At 43.6% G+C, this 22,002-nt stretch overlaps 2 protein-coding genes across 6 annotated transcripts; both read right to left on the bottom strand.

The window, feature by feature from the left end:
* Nucleotides 1–1,935: 1,935 nt before the first annotated feature.
* On the bottom strand, nucleotides 1,936–4,620 carry cldn11b (claudin 11b; the record flags this gene model as incomplete). The annotated part of the gene is made up of 3 exons (XM_083901339.1): nucleotides 1,936–2,195; nucleotides 2,387–2,551; nucleotides 4,395–4,620. The coding sequence occupies 3 exons, from the start codon at nucleotides 4,618–4,620 to the stop codon at nucleotides 1,936–1,938; spliced, it is 651 nt and encodes a 216-aa protein (XP_083757465.1).
* A 1,409-nt stretch (nucleotides 4,621–6,029) lies between these two features.
* LOC310937130 (polyhomeotic homolog 3) lies at nucleotides 6,030–21,450 on the bottom strand. 5 transcript variants are annotated; one of them, XM_083901328.1, is made up of 13 exons: nucleotides 21,144–21,450; nucleotides 20,932–20,985; nucleotides 19,222–19,845; nucleotides 17,656–17,811; nucleotides 17,456–17,551; nucleotides 16,587–16,797; nucleotides 13,857–15,104; nucleotides 13,089–13,417; nucleotides 11,649–11,814; nucleotides 10,495–10,606; nucleotides 9,536–9,656; nucleotides 7,608–7,917; nucleotides 6,030–6,379 (listed from the first exon to the last, which is right to left on the bottom strand). In XM_083901328.1, the coding sequence occupies exons 3-13, from the start codon at nucleotides 19,834–19,836 to the stop codon at nucleotides 6,225–6,227; spliced, it is 3,519 nt and encodes a 1,172-aa protein (XP_083757454.1). In that variant the 5' UTR covers nucleotides 19,837–19,845; nucleotides 20,932–20,985; nucleotides 21,144–21,450; the 3' UTR covers nucleotides 6,030–6,224. The 5 variants fall into 5 exon arrangements, with proteins under 5 accessions (XP_083757454.1, XP_083757457.1, XP_083757458.1 ...); XM_083901331.1 differs by having other exon boundaries at nucleotides 11,649–11,781; XM_083901332.1 differs by lacking the exon at nucleotides 17,456–17,551.
* Nucleotides 21,451–22,002: the final 552 nt, after the last annotated feature.

Below are 22,002 nucleotides of genomic sequence, written 5' to 3'. Positions count from 1 at the left end.
TATGGGCCCCATAACCCGGAAATAAAGTCAGAAACTTTTTTGGTATATGTGCTGGGTGAGCAGCTTCATAGGAATGAACGTAGCCAAAGGGGCGGAGCTCTGTGCATAAATGCCAGTTCCGGCTTCCGTTGTTAATGGAATGTGACATTACTCTTGTGATCTGCCTCCTGTGACCAGTATCAAAATGGCCGTCGTGACCTGTGACAAAATGACTGCCGTGCAAAGAGCCATTTTATGATATAAAGGTACAGTATGCAGAATTTGCAATTAGTTGGGGGACGTTATTGATCCATAACAACCTTTCAGCATCATGTCTATTTTTTAAAGAAATAATGACTTTATTTTTTTCTTCTTGAGGTCTCACACTTACATCTGTGTTTTTTGTTTGTTTTTCTTTTGGCTTTTTTTTTTGAGTGAATGATATTTACGAGTGACTATTTGCAACTATATATGAGTGTTTGCTCTGTTTCTGTCTGCAACAGAAGAAACTACGTTGATGACGGACCTTGTTTGTCAATAAATGTCTTCATGAGTGAAATGATTGATCATGAAAAAACCTTTTATTAAACAGAAATCTTACAAACACTGCTACAGAGTTAATACAATGTGATTATATTGTGGGTAATATATGAGGTTTAAAAAGAAATAGGAAAAACATTGATTAAATGTGAGCAGGTAAATTCAGCCATGTATATTTTAGCAGTAATTGTACAATTGTACCCATGAGTACGCTTGTGTAAGTGTACATTTGCTTTAAAATAAAAGTCGTTTTGTTTTTGTAGCCTTAGATTTTGACTTTAACACGTACTTAAGGTAAGGGGCTTGTGTTACACAGGCGGCCATCTTGTGCCTTGACACTGAAACCCTGAAATAGGATTCAAAGATGGCTGTCACTGTACAAACACTGCTATTTTTAACGTTAATAGCACTTTTGTCGTATTGGTTTCACGTTAAATTGGTCGTACGTATCATAGTGATTAATTTTTTTTAGCGTAGACGTACTGGAGCTGTCGAGATACGTCTGTGTCCGTGTGTGTTTTTTCGACTTCCAGCTGGAACGCTGAAAACCGGTGACGTTTTCTAAGTCACTCCCAGGTCCGACTTCTGATGTAAATCGAATGCAGCATTAGAACGCAGCATTAGAAGTGGGCAATTGCTATGCAAACGATATCCTATCTGGTCTGTGAAGGTCCACTGTAGTGTTAGAGGTCACTAATTCCTACACTCTGGACCTTTAACGTCAAAGATATTACTTGTAAATCTAAGATACCATTTAAAAAACATTAAAATCAGAAAACCTTAAAAAAAAATGTCGCAGTTTAGCGTTTCTTCCCGATTCTGTATATACAGCAAAAATATGTTCTATCATTCCGAACACAATAGCGCAAACTGCAGGCAAGTTCTTCGGATGAAACAGAAAATATCTCAACAACTTTGGTTTTTAAAGTTTGGGGGTTTTTTTAAATGCAAAAAAATTGTCAACTGGTCGGACGAGCAGTTCACTGTCATTGGTTCAATTGAACATGAGTGGGTGGAGCTAATGCAGGTTGTAGTCAATGTCCTGATTCTGTGCGAAAATCTGGCGGCCATGATCATGTTTAGGATTCGAGAAGTTTTTAATGACGTGCTTGGCGTTCAAATGTTAGCATGTTGGTGAATTTATTGTATCAGAAAAAAACAAAGATTAAAAAAAATGTCCCTTTGAAAACTTTTACGAAACACAAGTTAAGAATTCTTAACTCAAAACAACAGAATTTACAATATTATAATATAGTATTCATTTCACAATCGTGTGAAAAATGAACGTCAACGTTCTGTACGATTTTTGAACATGTTAGCAAAAGTGTTTCAGGGCGGGGCTTAGCCATAAGACAATGAATTTAATTATCACTGAAGAAACCTTTCTCAATTCTCTTTTCTAAACCAATGAGTGTCTCACACCATAGCACTCTTGGCGTGGTTAGCGGGCGCGTCGATGGGTGTGGCCGCGCCCCGCTGTCTGGAGTAGTAAAAGCTGTTCTCTCTGCTTGGGGTCCCGGTGTCGTTGCCGTGGCAACACAGGATCACGAAGCCGCCCACGAGACAGAGACCGGAGCCGATCCAGCCGGCGTAGAGCGAGAAGCCGAAGGACATGAGACCCTCGTTCTGGTAAGAACCGATGGGGAACCAGACGGTGGAGACGATGCCACACATAGCTGTAAGAGACAAGAGAGCAATAGTTTATGTCTGCACACATGTCTGTCCATCAAACTATTGTCTTCAAACTACTGTCCTTTAAAACCAGTGTCATCTTCTAACTACGGTCCTCTAAAAAGAGTCTGTATTTTTATTAAAATTGACAAAAACAATGTAAAGATCAGAATTCAGTCTTCTTCTGTCTCCTCACCCATCAGGATGAACAGGGCTCCGCCCACTCTTGCCCGCCTCACTTTATTGGCTGAGGTGTCATTCTGCAGTCTGATGCAGGACATGGACATGATGACAAGCATCATGGCAGGAAGACCGAGGAGACACGCACAGATCATCAGAGCACGAGCCGTCTGCACATACGCTGAGACAAAGAGGACAACGATTAATAACTTAAGCATCTGTTGCATTTAAAAGGAAGACTTGTAGGCCCTAATAAGGCACAATTGTTCTCTTGTACTAAAATATTTTGTACATGAACTATTGCCATTGATTTAAAAATCTATAATATTAAGTGCATATTTTGACATACGTAGGACACCATGCTTTCAGCTCACAATGCACTCTGTGGGCGATGACGTATAATGGTTGCACTTGGTAGAATATCTATTGACATAGTGTTTGTTACGTGCGCACAGTTAAAGTAATTATAAAGTAAAATGCCACATCGTGCTGCTTTTGGATGCAATTTCCAGTCAAAAGGCAACAAGGGGATTGATGTGAGTTTACACTGTTTTCCTACTGACAAGAAGAGGAGAAAGAAGTGGGAAGATGCCTGTGGACGGACACACCTTTCCAAAGATCCGTTGCTGTGTTCTTGACATTTTTCTCCTGATGCATTTGAGGCTTTTAGTCGACCACAACTGCTGAAAGAGCTCACAGGAGTGACTGAGTATAAATGAAGACTAAAACCAAATGCTTTTCCGACAATTTTCCCACATAAGGAGCATAAACGCCCTTGGTGAGTGAGTGCAATGCGCATTAAAAAGCACCACAGACAAGAGACGCTAGATGCTCTCCTGAGCAGACAAACTGCTCCTGTAATATTAGGCGAACCATCGGACACGTCACTGGTCACAGAGGTAAGCAATCAGTAAGTGTAACGTTACAGTGTTATCCAGTCTGTTACTGAATGAGCTGATGATGTGCTAACTCTCAGCTAGTTGCTAAATCATTAGCATCACAGTCAATACATCATACACAAAGCTGTGTCATTCTCCTGCTCTCTTTCGGCCGCTAAATAATCCATCTGTTTGTTGTTGTTGCGACAATGAAGTCTACTGACGTTTGTGCTAACACGTTAGCATAAAGATCGCTAGCTTAAAACGCTAACAAGTCCACTCACATAGCAGAAGTGAGATGTGTCTGTCTTTGTTAAGAAGAACAGCCACAGTTTACTTCTTCTGTGGTTTTTCCTTGTCCATCATCCAACGGTGAACACACATGTTTATGTCGCTTAACAGTCACAACAGGGTGCTGAAGCCCGCTAGTGCAACCTTATGATGACACTACCCAGAGTGCATTGCGACGTTGATAACAATGGCGACCTACGAGTTAAACAATTTTTACAAATGTTATAAAAACTAAGAAGTCAAGAGGGTTTTTTATGTCACTTTATTATAACTGATATTAACATTTATCTTTTAAGAACTACAAGTCTTCATAGCCGGGGGTTCCTTTAAAATGTATAGTTCAGGGTTTTTGAGGTTGTATGAAATGACACATATTCAAAGCTTACTGTGATGTGAGCGCCCCCTGCTGCTGAGACACAGAGGTTCACTCAATATCACCAACATGCTCACGTTTTTATCTCACTGTTAGACAGATTTACAGGAAAGTGAAGTTTGTACTCCACTCACTCTCCCACACCAAAGTCCATAGAGAAAATCAGTGATTTAGCTCGTGGGGACACAGGAGCAGTTGGTCTACTGCTGCCTCGTGTGGTCACTTTGTGCCACTGAAATGCATCCAAACAAAGGCTTTTTATTGTCAAAATGACACAATTAAACATATGAACTTAGTGATGGAGGCAGCAGTGGATCAACTTTGGTGTGGGAGAGTGAGTGGTTTACAAACTGTCTAACAGTGGGATAAAAACGTCATGTTCTTCAGATATCATAGACTAAACTGATACACATTTTACCAGATCACATTTTTTAAAACTTGAATTATCTGTCTTACATATACACACAGTCTCTCTCTCTCACCGGGCAGACTGAGGATCTGGTTTAGCGTCACACAGTGGGACAGTGACGGGGAGATGACGCACTCTGCCCACAGACCGCGGGAGCCCAGCTCGTCCATCCGCACGCACGTGGTCACCGTGTAGTCGCAGGTGCGCACCCAGTCGTTGGTAACCGTGGCGACAATGACCCCGACCCAGCCCGCGCAGCTCGCTGCGCACCCGGTGAGCTGCCTGCACACCAGCGCCATGTGGAGCCGCCGTGCGCTTTTACGCACTCCAAAAAAAAAAAAAGGATCAGAAATAAGAAAACAAAAATCAAACCGTCCTTTCAGTTAAAAAAATGTTTCTGGGTTCGTTTTCAGTCTGGAAAAATATGAAAATATCACATTCACAGCTTGGGAAAGTACAGAAAATAGTTTTATTAGGCGCCAAATGCAGGAAAATCTACGTTTGTACAGGCTATAAAATAAAAGGTAAACTTTGAATATACTATAACAATTTGAATTTGAATATAAAATAATTCCCCTTTAAGCTGTTAGAATGAAACAGTAAATCCCGCTGCGTCCCGTCAGTGCGCCCCGGGCTAATGCGCGCACTGAAGCTCAGAATCACATATATGTGCAGGGTGTGGTGGAGGGGGAACAAAGATCTGAGCCAATCAGAGCGCAGGAGAAACTTTAACCTAAACCAGATATGAAGGGATGAACAGCAGCTTCAGATGATCTGCGTCTGAATAAAAAACAGCCAAGAAGGAAATTAAAGACTGAGAATTTAAATAACTGGACTTTATAAAATATGTTCCTCCTCACCTGCCTCACCGAGGCCCCCTGCTGGTCTACACTTCCTCCACATTAAGAACATGTTCACTGCTTTACTTTATCTCACTTTACCAACAGAAAACTGAAGTTTGTAAACCACTCACTCTCCCACACCAAAGTCCATAGAGAAAATCAGTGATTTCAACATCACAGCACACAGGAGTTGTTGATCCACTGCTGCCGCCATCACTAATTTGGTGTTTCGGCCTTTAAAATCCTTCATTCAGATTTACTTCAGTGACACAAAGTGACCACACGAGGCAGCAGTAGACCAGCATCTCCTGTGTTAAAAAAATCACTGATTTTTGATGTGGTTTGGTGTGGGAAAGCGAGTGCAGCAGGAGGCGCTCACACTATAAACCAGAACTTAAAAAAACAACCTTTAATTTCAATGTAAATACAATTCCAAACAACAACATCTTTGATTAATTAGTCATTTATTAAATAATTGTCGAGCAGAATAGCATAAAAATGTGAGGATTAAAGACGACAGCCTCAACCTTGATCGTGACTTTTGTTTGTTTTTTAATCCACAGACAAGTTTCTGTCCAGAATAAAGGGATAAAAACATGAAACTTTAAATTAAGCACGTACAAAGTCTACGTTTTATCATTAATGTCATGATTCTTTTCTCTTACACACACTGGTTATGTTTTAGCTACTGAATAGATTTGTCAGTGACGTCACTCTCTAAAAAAAACTAAATAGACAATTTTTTTTTTATATATTAAATGTTGAAAATCCTTCATGAAATAGCTTCAAATGTACACTCTCCAGGTCGCATGGAAAATATACACAAAGTTACAAACCCCCACCCCTCCCACACCCACACTGCCCCCTGGTGGTCTCCTGCTACAGTCTGAGGTCAGGTGGGTTTCGTCGTCTGCTAAGGCCACACCTCCATTTATAATCTCATAAAATGTCTTTCAGTGACTTTGTTTACATCCGTCACGTTCCATGTGTGACATTTGTCTTTATTGCCTCTTTTCGTCAAACCTCGTCTCCAGTCTTTCTTCTTTTTTTTTGCTTTTCCCTCACTGGTTCTTCAGGGCGTTGATGTGAGCGCAGATCTTCAGAGCTGGACCCAGTTTGATGTTCATGCTGGTCATCAGATGGTCCTCGGTCAGCAGCAGCAAAGCCTGGCCGTCGATCTCCTGCAGCCTGAAAGCCTCCGCCACGTCGCTGCAGCCTGTACACAAAGGTCAGAGGTCAAGTTCAACACTTAAACTCACAGTGCCTTCCATTTGTGGTCGGAATTTGTTTGTTTTACATTTTAGTGTAAAAACATGATTAAATCCTTAACTTTTTAAAGGGTTATTTAAGAGTGTTTTACTTGTACAGTTATACAGTGGGGCAAGAACATTTAACCAAATATGATCAGCTTAATTCTACAGCATGGTTACATTGTGTTTTTCACTTTATCTCACCGTTAGACAGACAGGAAACTGAAGTGTATAAACCACTCACTCTCCCACACCAAAGTCCATAGAGAAAATCAGTGATTTTATCATCACAGCACACAGGAGTTGATTCACTGCTGCCTCCATCACTAAGTTCAAATGTCTTATTTTGTAATTTCGGTATTTAAAATCCTTTGTTCAGATTTACATCAGTGACACAAAGTGACCACACGAGGCAGCAGTAGACCAGCAGCTCCTGTGTCCCCGTGAGCTAAAATCACTGATTTTCTTTGGTTTGGACTTTGGTTTGAGAGAGTGAGTGGTTTAAAAACTTCAGCTTCCTGAAAATAAAATGTATTTAATGCTTGACAATGTGTATGTGGTGTGTGTAAAAGAGATAATTAAAGCTTTAAAGGGACAGTTCACGTTTTTTTCCCACATGTGTTTGCATGAGATAGTGACACAAAATCAGAGCAACTTATTAAAAGGCTAAACCTTAAAAGGATAAAAGTCGATAATATCCTAAGAATATGTTGACATCTTTATCTCACTGTTAGAACAGGAAACTGAAGTTTGTAAAAAGACATTGTAGACGTAGATTTTCATGAGTCTTTTTGGTCAGTGGCTAAGATCTCTAACCCTTCCTCAAACAAACACACTTCAAAAATCCTGAAATATGACTTTAAAGTGATATGTGGGTGATTTCACGTGTAGGTATCAGGACGAAAATTTGATGAAGTTGTTGAAGACAAAGACAAATATGAGATAATAAGCATGAGTTTGAAAATGTGTTTATGAAGAGAGACAGTTTAGTTTCTCATTCCAGATGTTCCTGTGATTGACAGCTGCTGCTTAAAAACTATGTGTTACCTCATCGTGCGGTTAATTTCAGCGTTTTGTTGCGACACACTTAATTGGACGAGAGGAGACAGAGCGGCAGCGTCGTCTGGGGACAATTAAGACGCTCAACAGTTTGTGTAAATCACAGCCTCACTTCTGAACAACAGCTCCGCCCACCTGGCAGTGTGTGTATGAAGGCGGTGACGTCCTCCACGCTCCACTGAGAGGGGGCGCTCTTAAAGGTGGTGGAAGGCGTGGAGGTGGTCATGGCGGGCGCAGATGCCCTCCTCTCCCTGTGAGGAGGAGGCGGCCGTCGCTCCATCCTCGCCACCACGGCGAGAGACGGATCCTCATCTCCTCCATCGTCATCTTCCTCCTCCCCTCCTCCTTCCATGTCCTCCTCCTCGTCCTCTTCCTCCTCTTCTGCCATCGCCACTTTCTCCTTCCCCTCCTTCTCACGCCGACCAGCGCTCCAAAGATCCCGTGGCTGGAGTGAAAAACATGTCAGCATCAAGCTCTAAACATAATCAAACTAGGGCTGAATGGGTCACCTCACTCCCCCTTACACAAGTCAGGATGTGGTTTGACTTTGACAAAAGCGACGTCTCAATACTGTAATTATTATTTATACCAAGTTTGGTTGTGATTGGAGCTTCTATCGCAAAGTTATACGTTTCATGTTTCCTGACAGGCCATCAGAATTTATAGATACTTTCACGCCCCCTAGTGGCGAAACTGTGTGACGTTAAGTGAACACTTGACAACTTTTAATCCTCATCTCGTCCAGATTGACCTCATGAAATTTGAAGTTGGTCACACTAAAGCTCCAGGAGAAGTTTTTTCAAATGGTTGCATTGCTGTTAGGCAATAGACTAAAGATCCTTTTTTAGAGCTCATCTTGATCAACATATTTGCCAATTTTTATGTGTGTTAGTGAAACCAATTCTGGGGCTGTTTATTTTAAATGTTCTAGGACAAGGCTATTCAACTCAAGGCCTGGGGGCCAGAACCTTCAAGCAATTTGGACTGGCCTGCAGCCCATAAACCCACAAATAATGAATGTATTATTAAAAAGCACAAGCGGGAGAGGAAGTAGGAAAATAAACTTCCGGGTTACTTTTCAGAATAAAAGCTCCCATCACAGAAAGAGTCCTCGTGAACTCAGCGTGCTTCTGTTTATTCGGTCAGTAGAAAAACTGCTCCTGTTGTTGTGTTTACAACATTTACAGAGTATTTCTGTGCAAGAAGAACCCAAAAGAACATGGTCTCGCGACTCCAGCTGTGCAGCTGTGTGGAAGTAAGCTGCGGAGCTGTGAACCAGAGCATCGCACGTCCATTCTGCCCAGCAACAGTGAATCTGATTGGCTGATCGGCCACTAATTCAAGATAGCTGTGTGAATGAACTATGCAGAGCAAACTGCCTTCGCGTCATTGAGTCATAGATTACTCATTTATGTGCAGTGACTTTTATCACTTATCAGTGTGAGAAATGTCATGTGTGGAGTGTGTGTGTGTGTGTGAACTTATAGAAATGTGTGTGTCTGACGCAGAATGCAGCTCTAAGCTGCCACTGCGTTTGTGCTTGCTGTCCATGGATGTATAATATGAACTGGATAAGCTCCGCCCCCTTTGGCTCCGTTCATTCCTATGAAGCTGCTCACCCAGCACATATGACAAAAAAGTTTTTGACTTCCGCGTTTATTTCCGGGTTATGGGGCCCATAGAGCATGTGCAGTAGTGTCATTCCCATAATGCCTCTCTGCTATGTGAACTAACCGTCCGTGTTACCGACTTGCTCGGTGCGTACATGAACAGTGAAAGGCATGATGGGAGTATGCTAATGACGTGTGCGCTAGCAGATGAGTACCGTCTTGTCTGGGCTTTTTATGGCCTTTTAGGAAGAAATAAGACATTTGGACTTAGTGATGGAGGCAGCAGTGGATCAACAACTCCTGTGTGCTGTGATGTTAAAATCACTGATTTTCTCTATGGACTTTGGGAGATTTCACAGACTGATGTTATGAAGTGTGGCATGTCCAGTGTTATCGTGTTAATGTGAGGTAAACTCAATGCAGAGTCAGTAAACAGGTGTTAAGTGTTCCTACCAGCCGCAGTAAAAGAGGTTTCCCAGGCACAGACTCTGCTCTGTTCAGGGTCAGCCGCGGACGCTCGGAGCGGCTGCCGGCGCTCAGTGCTCGCAGACGCTTTGTCAGACGAACGTTGAACCTGACACAGACAGAGACAGACAGATATTTCCATGTTCTGCTGCTTTGATTCACACTCACATCTTTGCACCACATCCTGCTGCTGCTACCAAAGCAAGTCACATGACACTTAGGGTGAATTCCAATTCCTTGCTTAACCCTCAATCTCAAAAATGTGCGCTCCCTCTAGTCCAAGTTCTGTCCTGATTCTCAGAAAAATTAAGTTGAGGGTCAAGTTTAAGGGCTGTATCGCCCTCAATATTGAGATTTTCTGACACCACCCTTGGGAGCAGGGGCTACCCAGAATGCATTGCGTGTTTTCACATAAGAAAGATGGCGTCGAAAGCAGCGAAGCGAGTGCGATACAAATGAAGTATTTTCTTTGTTAATAGAGATATAAAAATGATCTTAGTTTAGGCCCATATTATGGATTACTGACGTCATTGTTGCGCAACATTTATTTTTATTTTACCATCTTTTGTCAATAGTCGGCCGGTGTGGTTTACTTTACAATAAGTCGTGGTGTGTGGTAACTGTCAGCTGAATATTTGTATGAGTATCATCTTATAACTAACTGACAACCTAATAACTTGACTGACAAACGGATCGTAATAAATAATCGTGACGTAAATGTGTTCTTCTTCTTCTTCTTTTTTGGAGTTGACAGACTGGACGCAGCTTTGGCGTTATTCTGCCCCCTACAGTCTGAAGACGTATCTGCATTTAAGGGGTGTCCCATTTCTAAGTGACAAAATAACCCTCAACACTTGGTTTTGAGGCCAGTTAAAATTAAGGGTTGAGCTTGAGGAATTGTCCCTAACATTACCCTCCTCCTCCATATCAATGAACTCATGTCTCACCCGCGTGCACAGGAAGTGGAGCAGAAGCGTTTGGACCGCATGAAGTTGTGGGCGTGGCCTCTTTTGCCACAGAACTGACAGTGCAGCACCGTTCGGTCCCTGTGACCCGACCCTGCGAGTGAGAGGGGAAAAAATACATCCCTTAAATGCATTATATACAACATAAATGTACATTTATGTCTGTTTGATGTTTAACAATAAGAGGATTCTAGAAATGATACAAAATGAAGACATAATTCCTAAAATAAAGGTTTGAATGATACAAACGATAATAGTAATATATCACTATAATGTGTAATTGTTTTCTCTGCTTCAGTTTTCTTGGTGACACATTAGCATTGCTGATCACATAAAGCTGCTAAGCTAAGTTAATTTTCTCTGCTTCATTTTTGAGAAACAACTTTAGAAACAAAGACAACTCTTTCAGACTCTGTTAAATTAACGCAGTCTTTTAACATCTCAGATTAACTCCTACATCAATGTTAGTATTAGCTAATAATAATTAGTCATAGCCATGACAATCTACCAGATGGCTAATGTGGCTATATGCTAATAGTTGCAGACATGCTGATCATGTTTGTAGCCTAATTCAAACAAGAATGTTATCATTTTATAATTAGCCACATTTGCTAAAAGCTATCTAAACAATAAGTTACTGGTAGCTAATGTGGTTACCAATACCAAACAGTCAAGGACTGACAAGATTTGTAGCCCAGCTCCCCACATTAATGTTATATTTTTGTTATTAGCCATAGCTTCAAACTACCTAAATGATAATTTAACAGCTAGCTAATGTGGCTATATGCTAATAGCGAACAGGTACAGACAGGCAATAGTTGCTAGGTGTTACCTTAGTTATAATTTTAAGGTAGGGTAATAGGTCTAGCTGTTAGCTGATAATAGTTACAGAGGAGAGGACTGATAACTCATTCCCATATGGTAAATGCTAATAGTTAATCAACTAATATTAACATTCATGAAAACAGTGAAAATTATCTTTATTTCAGTTTAATATATTTTTTAATATGAAAAGATATGAAAAGTCTCTCGTTCATTTGAACTTCCTTCATTTTTCTCAGCTAAAATGTGGTCATTTTTTTTGACATTTTTCAGCTCTTTAGAAGACGTGAACTGTCACAACTGCAGAGTCTTACTGGTCTCGGGGTCGTCCGTGTCTCCTCCATCCTCCTCGTCAGAATCACTGGAAGGCTCCGCTGGTTTTATGGCGTCCATCACAGGTAACTCCACTATGCCATTGGTCCCATTCACTTCCGGTGTTGAGGTCACCTGTTCAGGAACCAGCAGAGACGAGCGGTTCACCTGAAGACACAAAAACAATGGTATGTCTCACACACTGAAAAACACCCGTGGATTTTTATTACATTACATTACATTATATATAATGAAGGAGACGGCTAAGAACTACAACATATACTGTATATGAAAAATAATATTCTCTCTTTTCTTTTAGGAGCAGTGTCTTCACACAAATTACTGTCTTCAAACTACTGTCCTCTAAAAACAAACTACGGTCCTCAAACAAACTACTGTCCTCTATAAACAAACTACTGTCCTCAAACAAACTACTGTCTTCAAACGTCTGTCCTCTAAAACAAACTATTGTCCTCAAACAAACTACTGTCTTCAAACAACTGTCCTCTACAAACAAACTACTGTCCTCAAACAAACTACTGTCTTCAAACGTCTGTCCTCTGAAAACAAACTATTGTCCTCAAACAAACTACTGTCTTCAAACTACTGTCCTCTGAAAACAAACTACTGTCTTCAAACTACTGTCCTCTGAAAAACAAACTAGTCTCAAACAAACGACTGTCCTCTAATAACAAACTACAGTCCTCAAACAAACTACTGTCCTCAAACAACTGTCCTCTACAAACAGACTATTGTCCTCAAACAAACTACTGTCTTCCAAAACAAACTATTGTCCTCAAACAAACTACTGTCCTCTGAAAAACAAACTAGTCTCAAACAAACGACTGTCCTCTAATAACAAACTATGTATATATACATATATACATATATATATGTATATATACATATACATATATACATATGAATAAAATTAAATGGGTTTTAATAATTTGGTACCTAAGAAATCTCAAATGGCACAGATGGTGCCAAACTGAATTCTGTCTGGTGTAGGTCTATGTCGAACTGTACGTTAACAACTTTTCTGCTGTTTGGGTTTACTGGCACTTTGTGCAATATAATGATTGCTTGTGTTATAGGCAGTATTTTGCCACCATTGCCTTTGTAATGGATTATTTTACAAAGTAAAATAGTCATTGTTTTTCCAGTTTGTCTATAGTTGTCATTTTTAAGTTCTAATTCCTTTTTTCGGCAAAGATGGCCCACCCACTTTTGCACTGGCCCACCCAAAATATTATTTCTGCCTACGCCACTGGTCCTCAAACTACTGTCCTCTAAAGCCAAATTACTGTCTTCTAACATTAAACTAAGTAAACTAAGCCAAAGGACTGTCCTCTAAAAACAAACTACTGTCTTCTAACAGTGTGTGTGTGTGTGTGTGTGTGTGTGTGTGTGTATGTGTGTGTGCGTGTGTGTGTACATACAGGAAATGGCTGCAGTCCTTCCTGTATGACGAAACCCTCCACCAGGTGAGTCAGAACCTCTCGTCCTTCAGGCCACACCTTCGGCTCCCAGTTGCTGCTCAGTAATTGGCAGAAGCTTTCAGACTCGTCCTCTGATTGGCTGAGGACCTCGGGCTCAGTCAGACGCCGTGACTCCTCCACCACGGTGTCAACTTTCTCTGGCTTGTGCTGTGATTGGCTGTGGTTGGTCAGGTGGGCGGGCTGAGCGGGAAGGAGGGGAGGAGTGTGTTCTGCTGACAGGGTGATGACGGGTGAAGAGGGTGGAGACTGAGAGGAGAGGCTGGACAGCGCTGAAGAGATGTGAAAACAGCAGAAAATAAGAAAATATGGACATTTCATTTTGTTCTTGGTGCGTTCAGCTCCACTCACTCTCCCACACCAAACCCCAAAGACATCACAGCACACAAGAGTTGTCGATCCACTGCTGCCTCCACCACATTCAAATGTCTTATTTTGTGATTTCAGCATTTAAAATGTTAAAATTTCCTTCAGTGACACAAAGTGACCACACGAGGCAGCAGTAGACCAGCAGCTCCTGCGTCCCTGTGAGCTAAAATCACTGATTTTCTCTATGGACTTTGGTGTGGGAGAGTGAGTGGTTTACAAACTTCAGTTTCCTGTTGGAAAAGTCTGTCTAACAGTGAGATAAAGCATTTCCTCATGAGGTCAGTTCTTGTGTTTGTTGTGTTGTTTGTTTGATGTTTATTTGTTTGGTGTGGTTGACGGTACCTGACTGGTTGTCAGACTGGGTCGACATGTTTTCACAGAAATCCTCCTGTCCAACAGGGGGTAGTTCGCGATGACACTCCAGCAACCTCGGATTCCTGACAGAGACGCTGGGGACAGAAGTTTGGACAGGGATAGAAGTCTGGACTGGGACAGGGATTTGGACGGGGACAGAAGTCTGGACTGGGACAGGGATTTGGACGGGGACAGAAGTCTGGACTGGGACAGGGATTTGGACTGGGACAGAAGTCTGGACTGGGACAGAAGTTTGGACTGGGACAGAAGTCTGGACAGGGACAGAAGTTTGGATAGTGACAGAAGTCTGGACTGGCGTAGGGATTCGGACGGGGACAGTGGGTTGTACTGGTGCTAGGACAGGGACTGAAGTCTGGACTGGAACTGAGGACTGGATAGGTTTGTGTTCTGTGTTGGAGTCTTTAACGGTTGGAACCGGATCCATGTCCTGGCGCTGGTGGACATCCTGAACCGCGGTCGTCTTCTCAGACTGGTCCATGACACTCTCTTCTTCCTCTTCCTTCATCTTCTGCTCTCCACTTCCTCCTGTCTCGCTCTGACCCTGACTGGCCTCCGTCACCTCCATTAGCTCCTCCTCCTCGCCGCCTGCATCGGCTTCCCGCCAACATTTCTCATCCTTGACTTTGTCTCTTTGGTCGTCTCTCTCCAGCCTCGGGTCTGTTGTGACGCTCCCGTCCTCTCTGGTTCCTTGTCTCTCCACTCTCTGCTCCTCGCTCTCCCTTGCATCTCCTCCTCTCCGTGATGGCGGTATGTTCTGGCATGTGGGCGTGGTCAGACTCAGGAGCGACGGCGGCGAGTGCAGAGGTGAAGTCTTTTTTGGCAGCAAGGTGTTTAGAGGAAGAGGAAGAACGTCGCCACCACTCAACGTCCGTTTTGTTTGTCTGGAAATGTCTGAAGAAACTGTGGCTGCAGGTGGCGGCGGTGGTATCGGAGGCGTCGACTGCACTGTGGCGTGGCCGTACGCTCCGGGTTGAGTCTGACGTTGACCCGAAGAGAGCGCGATAATCTGCAGCTGCCTCGCTGCAGACGGCGGCCGGTCAAAGTGCGAGGAAGGAGTGGGTCTTGCCAGGGGGCGGCCGATGGGTGTGGCCTGACCAGACGGGGCTGCAGCGATTGGGTGTAGGGTGGAGGTTTGCCGTGGCGATGCCACTCTGTGACCGTTTGGCGAGTGAAGTCGTGGTCTCAGAGGGACGGCTCGTACTGGAGAGTAGAGAGCTGCAGGAGGAGGGAAACATGTGGACCATTCATTTTCAATGGGTGGAAAATCACAGAAACAGACCATCCATCCATCCATCCATTATCTACCGCTTCATCCTCCACCAGAGGGTCGCGGGGGGTGCTGTGCCTATCTCAGCAGACATAGGGCGATAGACGGGGTACACCCTGGACAGTTCGCCAGTCCATCACAGGGCCACATATAGAGACAAACAACCATTCACTCACACTCTCAAACCTACGGTCAATTTAGAGTGACCAATTCACCTAATCGCCATATTGCATGTTTTTGGACTGTGGGAGGAAGCCAGAGAACCCGGGGAGAACATGCAAACTCCTTGCAGAAAGGCCTTTGTTCCAAAGTTGTTCCAAAGGGGGATCTAACCCAGGAACCCGGGTCTTCTTGCTGCAAAGGCAAGAGTGCTAACCACTACACCAACCGTGGGACCAGTGTTTTCGGAAACTAGCTGTGCATGGACACAGACATCCTTTATGAACTCAGTTCATAATCGGGTAAAATTGGCCGAGGACAGGTAAAATGTTCAGCTGCTCCAAAAAAATCCTGTTAAATTGGCCGAGGAAAAAACAAATAAATCTATCAGAAAAGCTAGCGTGAACGGAAAGACTACACAACGCTGCTACACACGCAGCTATTTATTTCAATGGGCTAAAAACCTTTGTGTTAGCAGAGATGCTTGTGACGACGTTTTGGAACTTGAATAGTCCCAAAACGTCATCAGGTAAAAAGCAGATGAAGAGCGTCGGAGAAGCTGAAGTTCCTAAAAAGTATGGACGTATTGGGAAAAATCGTGACGAGAAAATTTGCAAATTTAATACGTGCAGTCTACCAGAGATCGGGCTAACAGTTGTGAAAGTTTCAAAATAATCTTTCAGAAAAGGTAGCGTGAATGTGGAGAATACGCGACGCTGCAACAGTTTTTCATGATTTTTTTTTCAATGGGCTAAAGAGTGCCACAAAAAAAGACAAATATTTTTCGAAAACTATGAATTGTTAAAAAGCTTCTTGTTAGCATTAATATTTGTCAGTTTTGAAACTTCAATGGTAAAAAGTAGCTAAAGAATAGTGGAAAAGCTGTTTTTCAAAAAAAGTACAGACTTATTGGGAAAAGTCATGACTAGAAAATGTGCAAATTTCATCTTCACATGGCTATGTTTGATCTGCCAGAGACAGGAGAGGGTTTTGGTCATTTCATTCATTTTCAGTGGGAAAAACCTGAAAAATGTGAAGAATTTGAGGGGTTGATAACTGTAAAATTAATGGAAAAAAACAAATAAATTGGTCAGAAAAAGACATGTAACTGTGGAGAATGGTTCAAGAACTGTGGGAGGAGTTAGCGTGTGAAGATTGTGCGGCTAACGATAAAGACTGGAAAACAATGGTGTGAATGCTAATATGATAACATTAATAATAGACACACAGCAGCATAGATGTCCACTGTGACCACACCCACTGGGACTTACTTGGAGGCGGAACAGAAAGGTGACGGGTGGGCGTGGTCAGGCTCTCCGTTGCCGTGGAACTGGGCTGCGGTCGCGGCCTGAGAGGAGGGAAGAGCGGGGCGTTGGGGCGAGAGAGGGGGGGCGGGACTGAAGTGGGGGGCTTGAGGCGGAGGGTGGGGGGGAGGTTTAGGGTCCCGGGGGGGAGAGGAGGTCTCAGGGTGAGACTGTGAAGCTGAGAGAGAGAGAGAGAGAGAGAGGTTCAGTCCCAGCTGAAATCTGCTTTAATTCAAGGTGTGCATTTAACTCCTCCCACCAACAGTGATCCAATCATAGCTTAGCAGCTGTTACTAGGCAAGGCAGGTGTGATGTTGATGCCCTTTTTCCACAACAACATTTACATCTTACATGATATTAACTGACCTACTTTAGTTAAAATGATTTAACTAAAGATTCACCAGAGAAAATCAGTGATTTTAACATCACAGCACAAAGGAGTTGTCGATCACTGGTTTTCTCTATGGGGTTTGGTGTGGGAGAGTGAGTGGCTTACAAAGCAGAACTAAGTTAATTTTTCTCATTATGAAGGTCTAATGTCAAGACAATGACACAAACATAAGATAAGATTTAAGATATTATAGAGTTTTTTTGTTAAGTGGCTTAACTCAGCTGCAACCACACAAATACCTTTTTTAAACAAATGATGTCACAATAAGTGCATGAAAACAGATCAGGTGTTGATTATTGATTTTCTCCAGCCACATATAACAAGCGGCACTTTTTTTCCCCCCCATCTGTTTAAAATGTATTGATGAAAACCACAACAAATTATTAATGACATTAGAGTAAGAATATAACATGGGAGCACTGACACGTCATGCTCAGAGGCTCACCTGAGCAGAAGCAGGGTTAGAGGACAGGGGGGAGGAGGAGGAGGAGGAAGAGGAAGAGGAGGATGAGGCAGGTCGCATAGCAGATGTGAGAATCAGCTGCAGAAAGAAAAAGAGAAGGTAGACAAACAAACAGAGGAGTGTCCAGTCAATGTGTGTGTGTGTGTGTGTGTGTGTGTGTGTGTGTGTGTGTGTGTGTTTACCATCTGAGCCCTCAGCAGCACCTGGTCTTGGCCAGACCCTTTGAGACCTTTTCCTAGGAGCAAAGTCTGCTGGGAAACTCTCTGCGTGACAGGTGATGGGCTGTGATTGGTCCGCACAAGACCAGATGAGCCTGCAGGGTGAGACTGTGATACCTGCTACAAAGAGGGAGGAGGAGGAATTAAAGAAAATGTCTACATTGAGGATGGCTTGTTATATTTCTTTGAAAAGCATGACAGTGTGAGCGTGTTTTCATATTTGTTACCTCTTTAGGACTAGGACAAGGTCAGTGTCATAAACACTGACCTTGACAGGACCAGGAGTACTAATGGAGAGCAAATCCTGGTCCTAATGAGGCAGAACCTCATTTCTGAGGAACTGATTAAGTTTGTATTAAGTGTATTAACCTCTTCTTCACGGTTGCCCCCAGTACCAGGGTGGTTAGGGTTAGGATTAAGGTGATATTTGCTTTAAAATGCAATATTTTTTTAGGCGAGAGAAAACAATTCTTCAGTTATGCTGTGTTCCATGTGCATTAACTCTGACACACTGGCATCTACAGTGAATCTCACAAGTGTTATCTTCATTTCCCTGACCCTCCAAAGGGTCAGGGTCAAGAAGTGATAAAGAAGAAAAGCTGTGTGTGTGTGTGTGTGTGTGTGTGTGTGTGTGTGTGTGTGTGTGTGTGTGTGTGTGTGTGTGTGTGTGTGTGTGTGCGTGTGTGCGTGTGTGTGTGCGTGTGTGTGAGACACAGTGTGAGAGAGAGAGGATGTGAAACACTCAGATGAAAGCAGAGGAAACCTCAAAACACTGACCGACACTCTGCACTGAGATCAGTAGATGCTGCAGCGTTCCACTGCTCTCACATGTACAGGTTTTCACCTTCCCACACACACACACACACTATCCTCAATCTTTTTTCTTTTTTTTTCTTTTTTAAGATAAGAGGTGTCTGTGTGTTTCTGTGTGTGAGAGGTTTTATATTATCGTCCTATGAGAGCTCAATGTCCATAGAACAGAGGCTCACTCTCAGTGATGTGTGGCTGCAAACAGGCAGATTTCAGCCACTAAAAGAAAGATGTATCAGTTTAAGTCTACACTAACTTAAGAACATGTTCAGGAGCTCATGACTGCAACACAATTTCGTACATTAAGTACATATTTCTAACTTTGCTAAAGTCAATCAAAGGATTCCAAGCACCAAAATGAAAAACTAACACACCTGAACATACTGATGGAGGCAGCAGTGGATCAACAACTCCTGTGTGCTGTGACGTTAAAATCACTGATTTTCTCTGTGGGGTTTGGTGTGGGAGAGTGAGTGGTTTACAAACTTCAGTTTCCTGTTGGAAAAGTCTGTCTGACAGTGAGATAAAGACGTGAACATGTTCTTAAGATGTTGTAGACTTACACTGACATAGATCTTAGGAGGTGAGTCTTGAGTAAAGTGGCTAAAATGTTTCTATCACAAAGCAATTACCAGAAAATCAGCTACTACTCCTTTGGTTGGATCATATGTGTGTGTGTGTGTGTGTGTGTGTGTGTGTGTGTGTGTGTGTGTGTGTTACCTGTCTGCCAGGTGGACTGGCTGGTGTGTGAAAGGGTGTGATGGGCGTGGAGGTCACTGTGGACACAGGCCTGTTGTTCCCATTGGTCAGGCTGGTGGAGGTCTTTGATGACATGATGGTGCAGCTGTGTGGGGGGGAGACAACGGGGGAGGCCGTGGTGCCAATGGTGTGGGAGGAGGAAGTGGAGGAAGTGGCGGGTGGAGGGAGAAGAAAGGAGGTTTGTGTGGTGGGAGGTGGTTTGAAGGTACTGGATGAGGGCGAGGGGAGGATCGGGCGAGAGTACGTTCTGAGGGCAGGGGTCACCGTGGGGGTGAGCTTAGGTGGCGCCGGGACGAGGATGTGCGGAGACGCCGCCGCCGCTGCTGCTGCTGCTAACTTCGTGCCATGAGTGGTGGAGACGGAGGGAGCAGGGGTGAGAGGGGGAGGAGGGGAGGACGTGGTGGGTGTCAACACGGTTGTCGAGGAGTCCTGGAGCATGGGGTTAGGGGTAAGGCGAGGAGGGGTGAGTGTGGTGGGAGTGGTGGATTCCGGTGTGGCGGTGGACACCTGAGGGCTGGTGCCACTTGCGGACTCGCCGCCATCTGACGGGTTCGGACAAGGAGGTTCCTGATCCATCCTTCAACACTACAGAGAGACAGAGAGAGAGATGAACGGCCACCATTTTGTGCTGCCATATTTTCATTTGGAAGACAGACTGTTGATTCTACATCCACCAGCGTGTGACATCATCACCACAGCTGCATGTTACCAACACATTTAAAAGTTTGTGTCGCTCTGTAAACCAGTCACTCGCCCACACCAAAGTCCATAGAGAAAATCAGCTATTTTAGTTTGCGGGGACACAGGAGCTGCTGCTAAAACAAAAGACTTCAAATGCCAGAAAGACGAAATACGACATTTGAACTTAGTGATGGAGGCAGCAGTGGATCAACAACTCCTGTGTGCTGTGATGTTAAAATCACTGATTTTCTCTATGGACTTTTGTGTGGGAGAGTGAGTGGTTTACAAACTTCAGTTTACACAAGGAAAAGTCTGTCTAACAGTGAGACGAGACGTAACAAGACATGAATATGTTCTTTTGCGGAGTCCCTATAATAATAATCTGTTTTTCCCAGGGTTAGGGTTAGGGTTAACGTCTCTGGCTGGTTCTCAGCAGCAGGGGGCGCTCACAGCACAATCAGTACTGGCTCATGTGTGTCAGAACCTCATACAAGCACACTTAAAACATTGAACTATCCCTTTAACTTGTTTCTGTCAAGAGTAAACATTGAGAACTAGTTATAATTGGGTTAAAGATGAATAACGCGGTTATGACAACAGTGTTATGAAGCTAACTTTCTTTTAGTCATGTGACTCAGGTGTGTGTGTGTGTGTGTGTGTTGGCAGGTGAATGATGAATGTCAAGAGTGCTGAAGGTTCACGCGCCCTCGCCGCACCAGCAGCAAGGTGCCACTGAGAGTCCACGCGCGCTGCGGCCAGATGTGTCCCCATGTGTCCGCATGTGTCCCCGCAGTCTGTCCTCATTCACTGCGGTGACGCGTCGTTAGGCCACGGATCAAACACACACACACACACACACGTGACTATTAAAGAAAACAAAGATGGAGACCTGGTCTTCTCATTCCTGTGCGCGCGAACCTCACCAAATATAAACAGTTTTTTTTTTTGGTCCCGTCCCCGTCCCGTCCCCCTAACCACCCGGCCTCCTACCTCTGTGGTCGGCGTCGTCCTGCAGGTTTCACTCCGGGCCGCGTCTCTCCATGTCTGCGTCGGGAGTGTGAGATCAGATGAGCGGCTTCTTCAGGCTCAGATGGGCGTGTGTGTTTGTGTGTGTGTGTATGTGTGTGTGTGTGTGTGTGTGTGTGTGTGTGTGTGTGTGTGTGTGTGTGTGTGTGTGTGTGAGTGTGTGTGTGGAGACTCACTTCCTCGTCTGACAGCGCGTCACCCTCCCTCTCTGTGTGTCTCCCCCCTCAGACAATAACAGCTGCCTCACCTCTGCTTCTCTTTGCGCACGGACACAAAGTTGCACAGCGACACAGGCCCGTTTTTGTTTTGCATGTGTGTCCAAGTGTGTGTATGTGTCAGTGTGTGTCAGTGTGTGTCGCACTTTGTTTTGGATTTCATCCGTAGCCCCAGCTCTGCCCCCGAACAGCAGCCTGGGGATCCAGAATCCATGAGGCGGGTATGAGGACCACCGAGCCGCCGCTGCCGCTACCGCACCTGCCGGGTCTGCGCTTGGAATGAGGCCGGCTCAGTGCCACCGTGGAGCGGCTGCCAGGGCCTGATGAGTCCGCTGCTGCTGGAGGAACGCAGTGGAAGAAAAGGAGAGGTTTCAGAGTGAGAAGGAGGAGAGACAGCACCACACAGAGCTCAGGAGGACTGAGAGAGAGATACAGGACACACGGAGCACATGATAACAAAAACATTGTTTGAAAAGAAGTATCCATATGTATATAATATGATTTATATATATATATATATATATATATTAGGGCTGTCAAAAGATTAAAATGTTTAATCAGATTGATCACAGGGTAGCTGTGGATTAATCACAATTAATCACGATTAATTACCATTTGTAAATATGCCAAAAAAAATCTAATTTTCTCTTTATATTGTTGTAGGAACGGAGAGATAAATAAAGTATGTGAAAATATAAATGTAAAGAACAATAAAATACTGTAAATAACTTGTAAAAACCTATACAAACTTAGTAAAAAATAAACATTACATTGTAAAGAACCCACATTATAAGACAATATAAATAAATAGAAAAAATAA

Source organism: Microchirus variegatus, assembly GCF_963457635.1.
Source record: "Microchirus variegatus genome assembly, chromosome: 15".
Lineage (NCBI taxonomy): Eukaryota > Metazoa > Chordata > Actinopteri > Pleuronectiformes > Soleidae > Microchirus > Microchirus variegatus.
The sequence above is the reverse complement of the archived record's forward strand: the minus strand, read 5'-3'. Positions and strand labels throughout refer to the sequence as shown.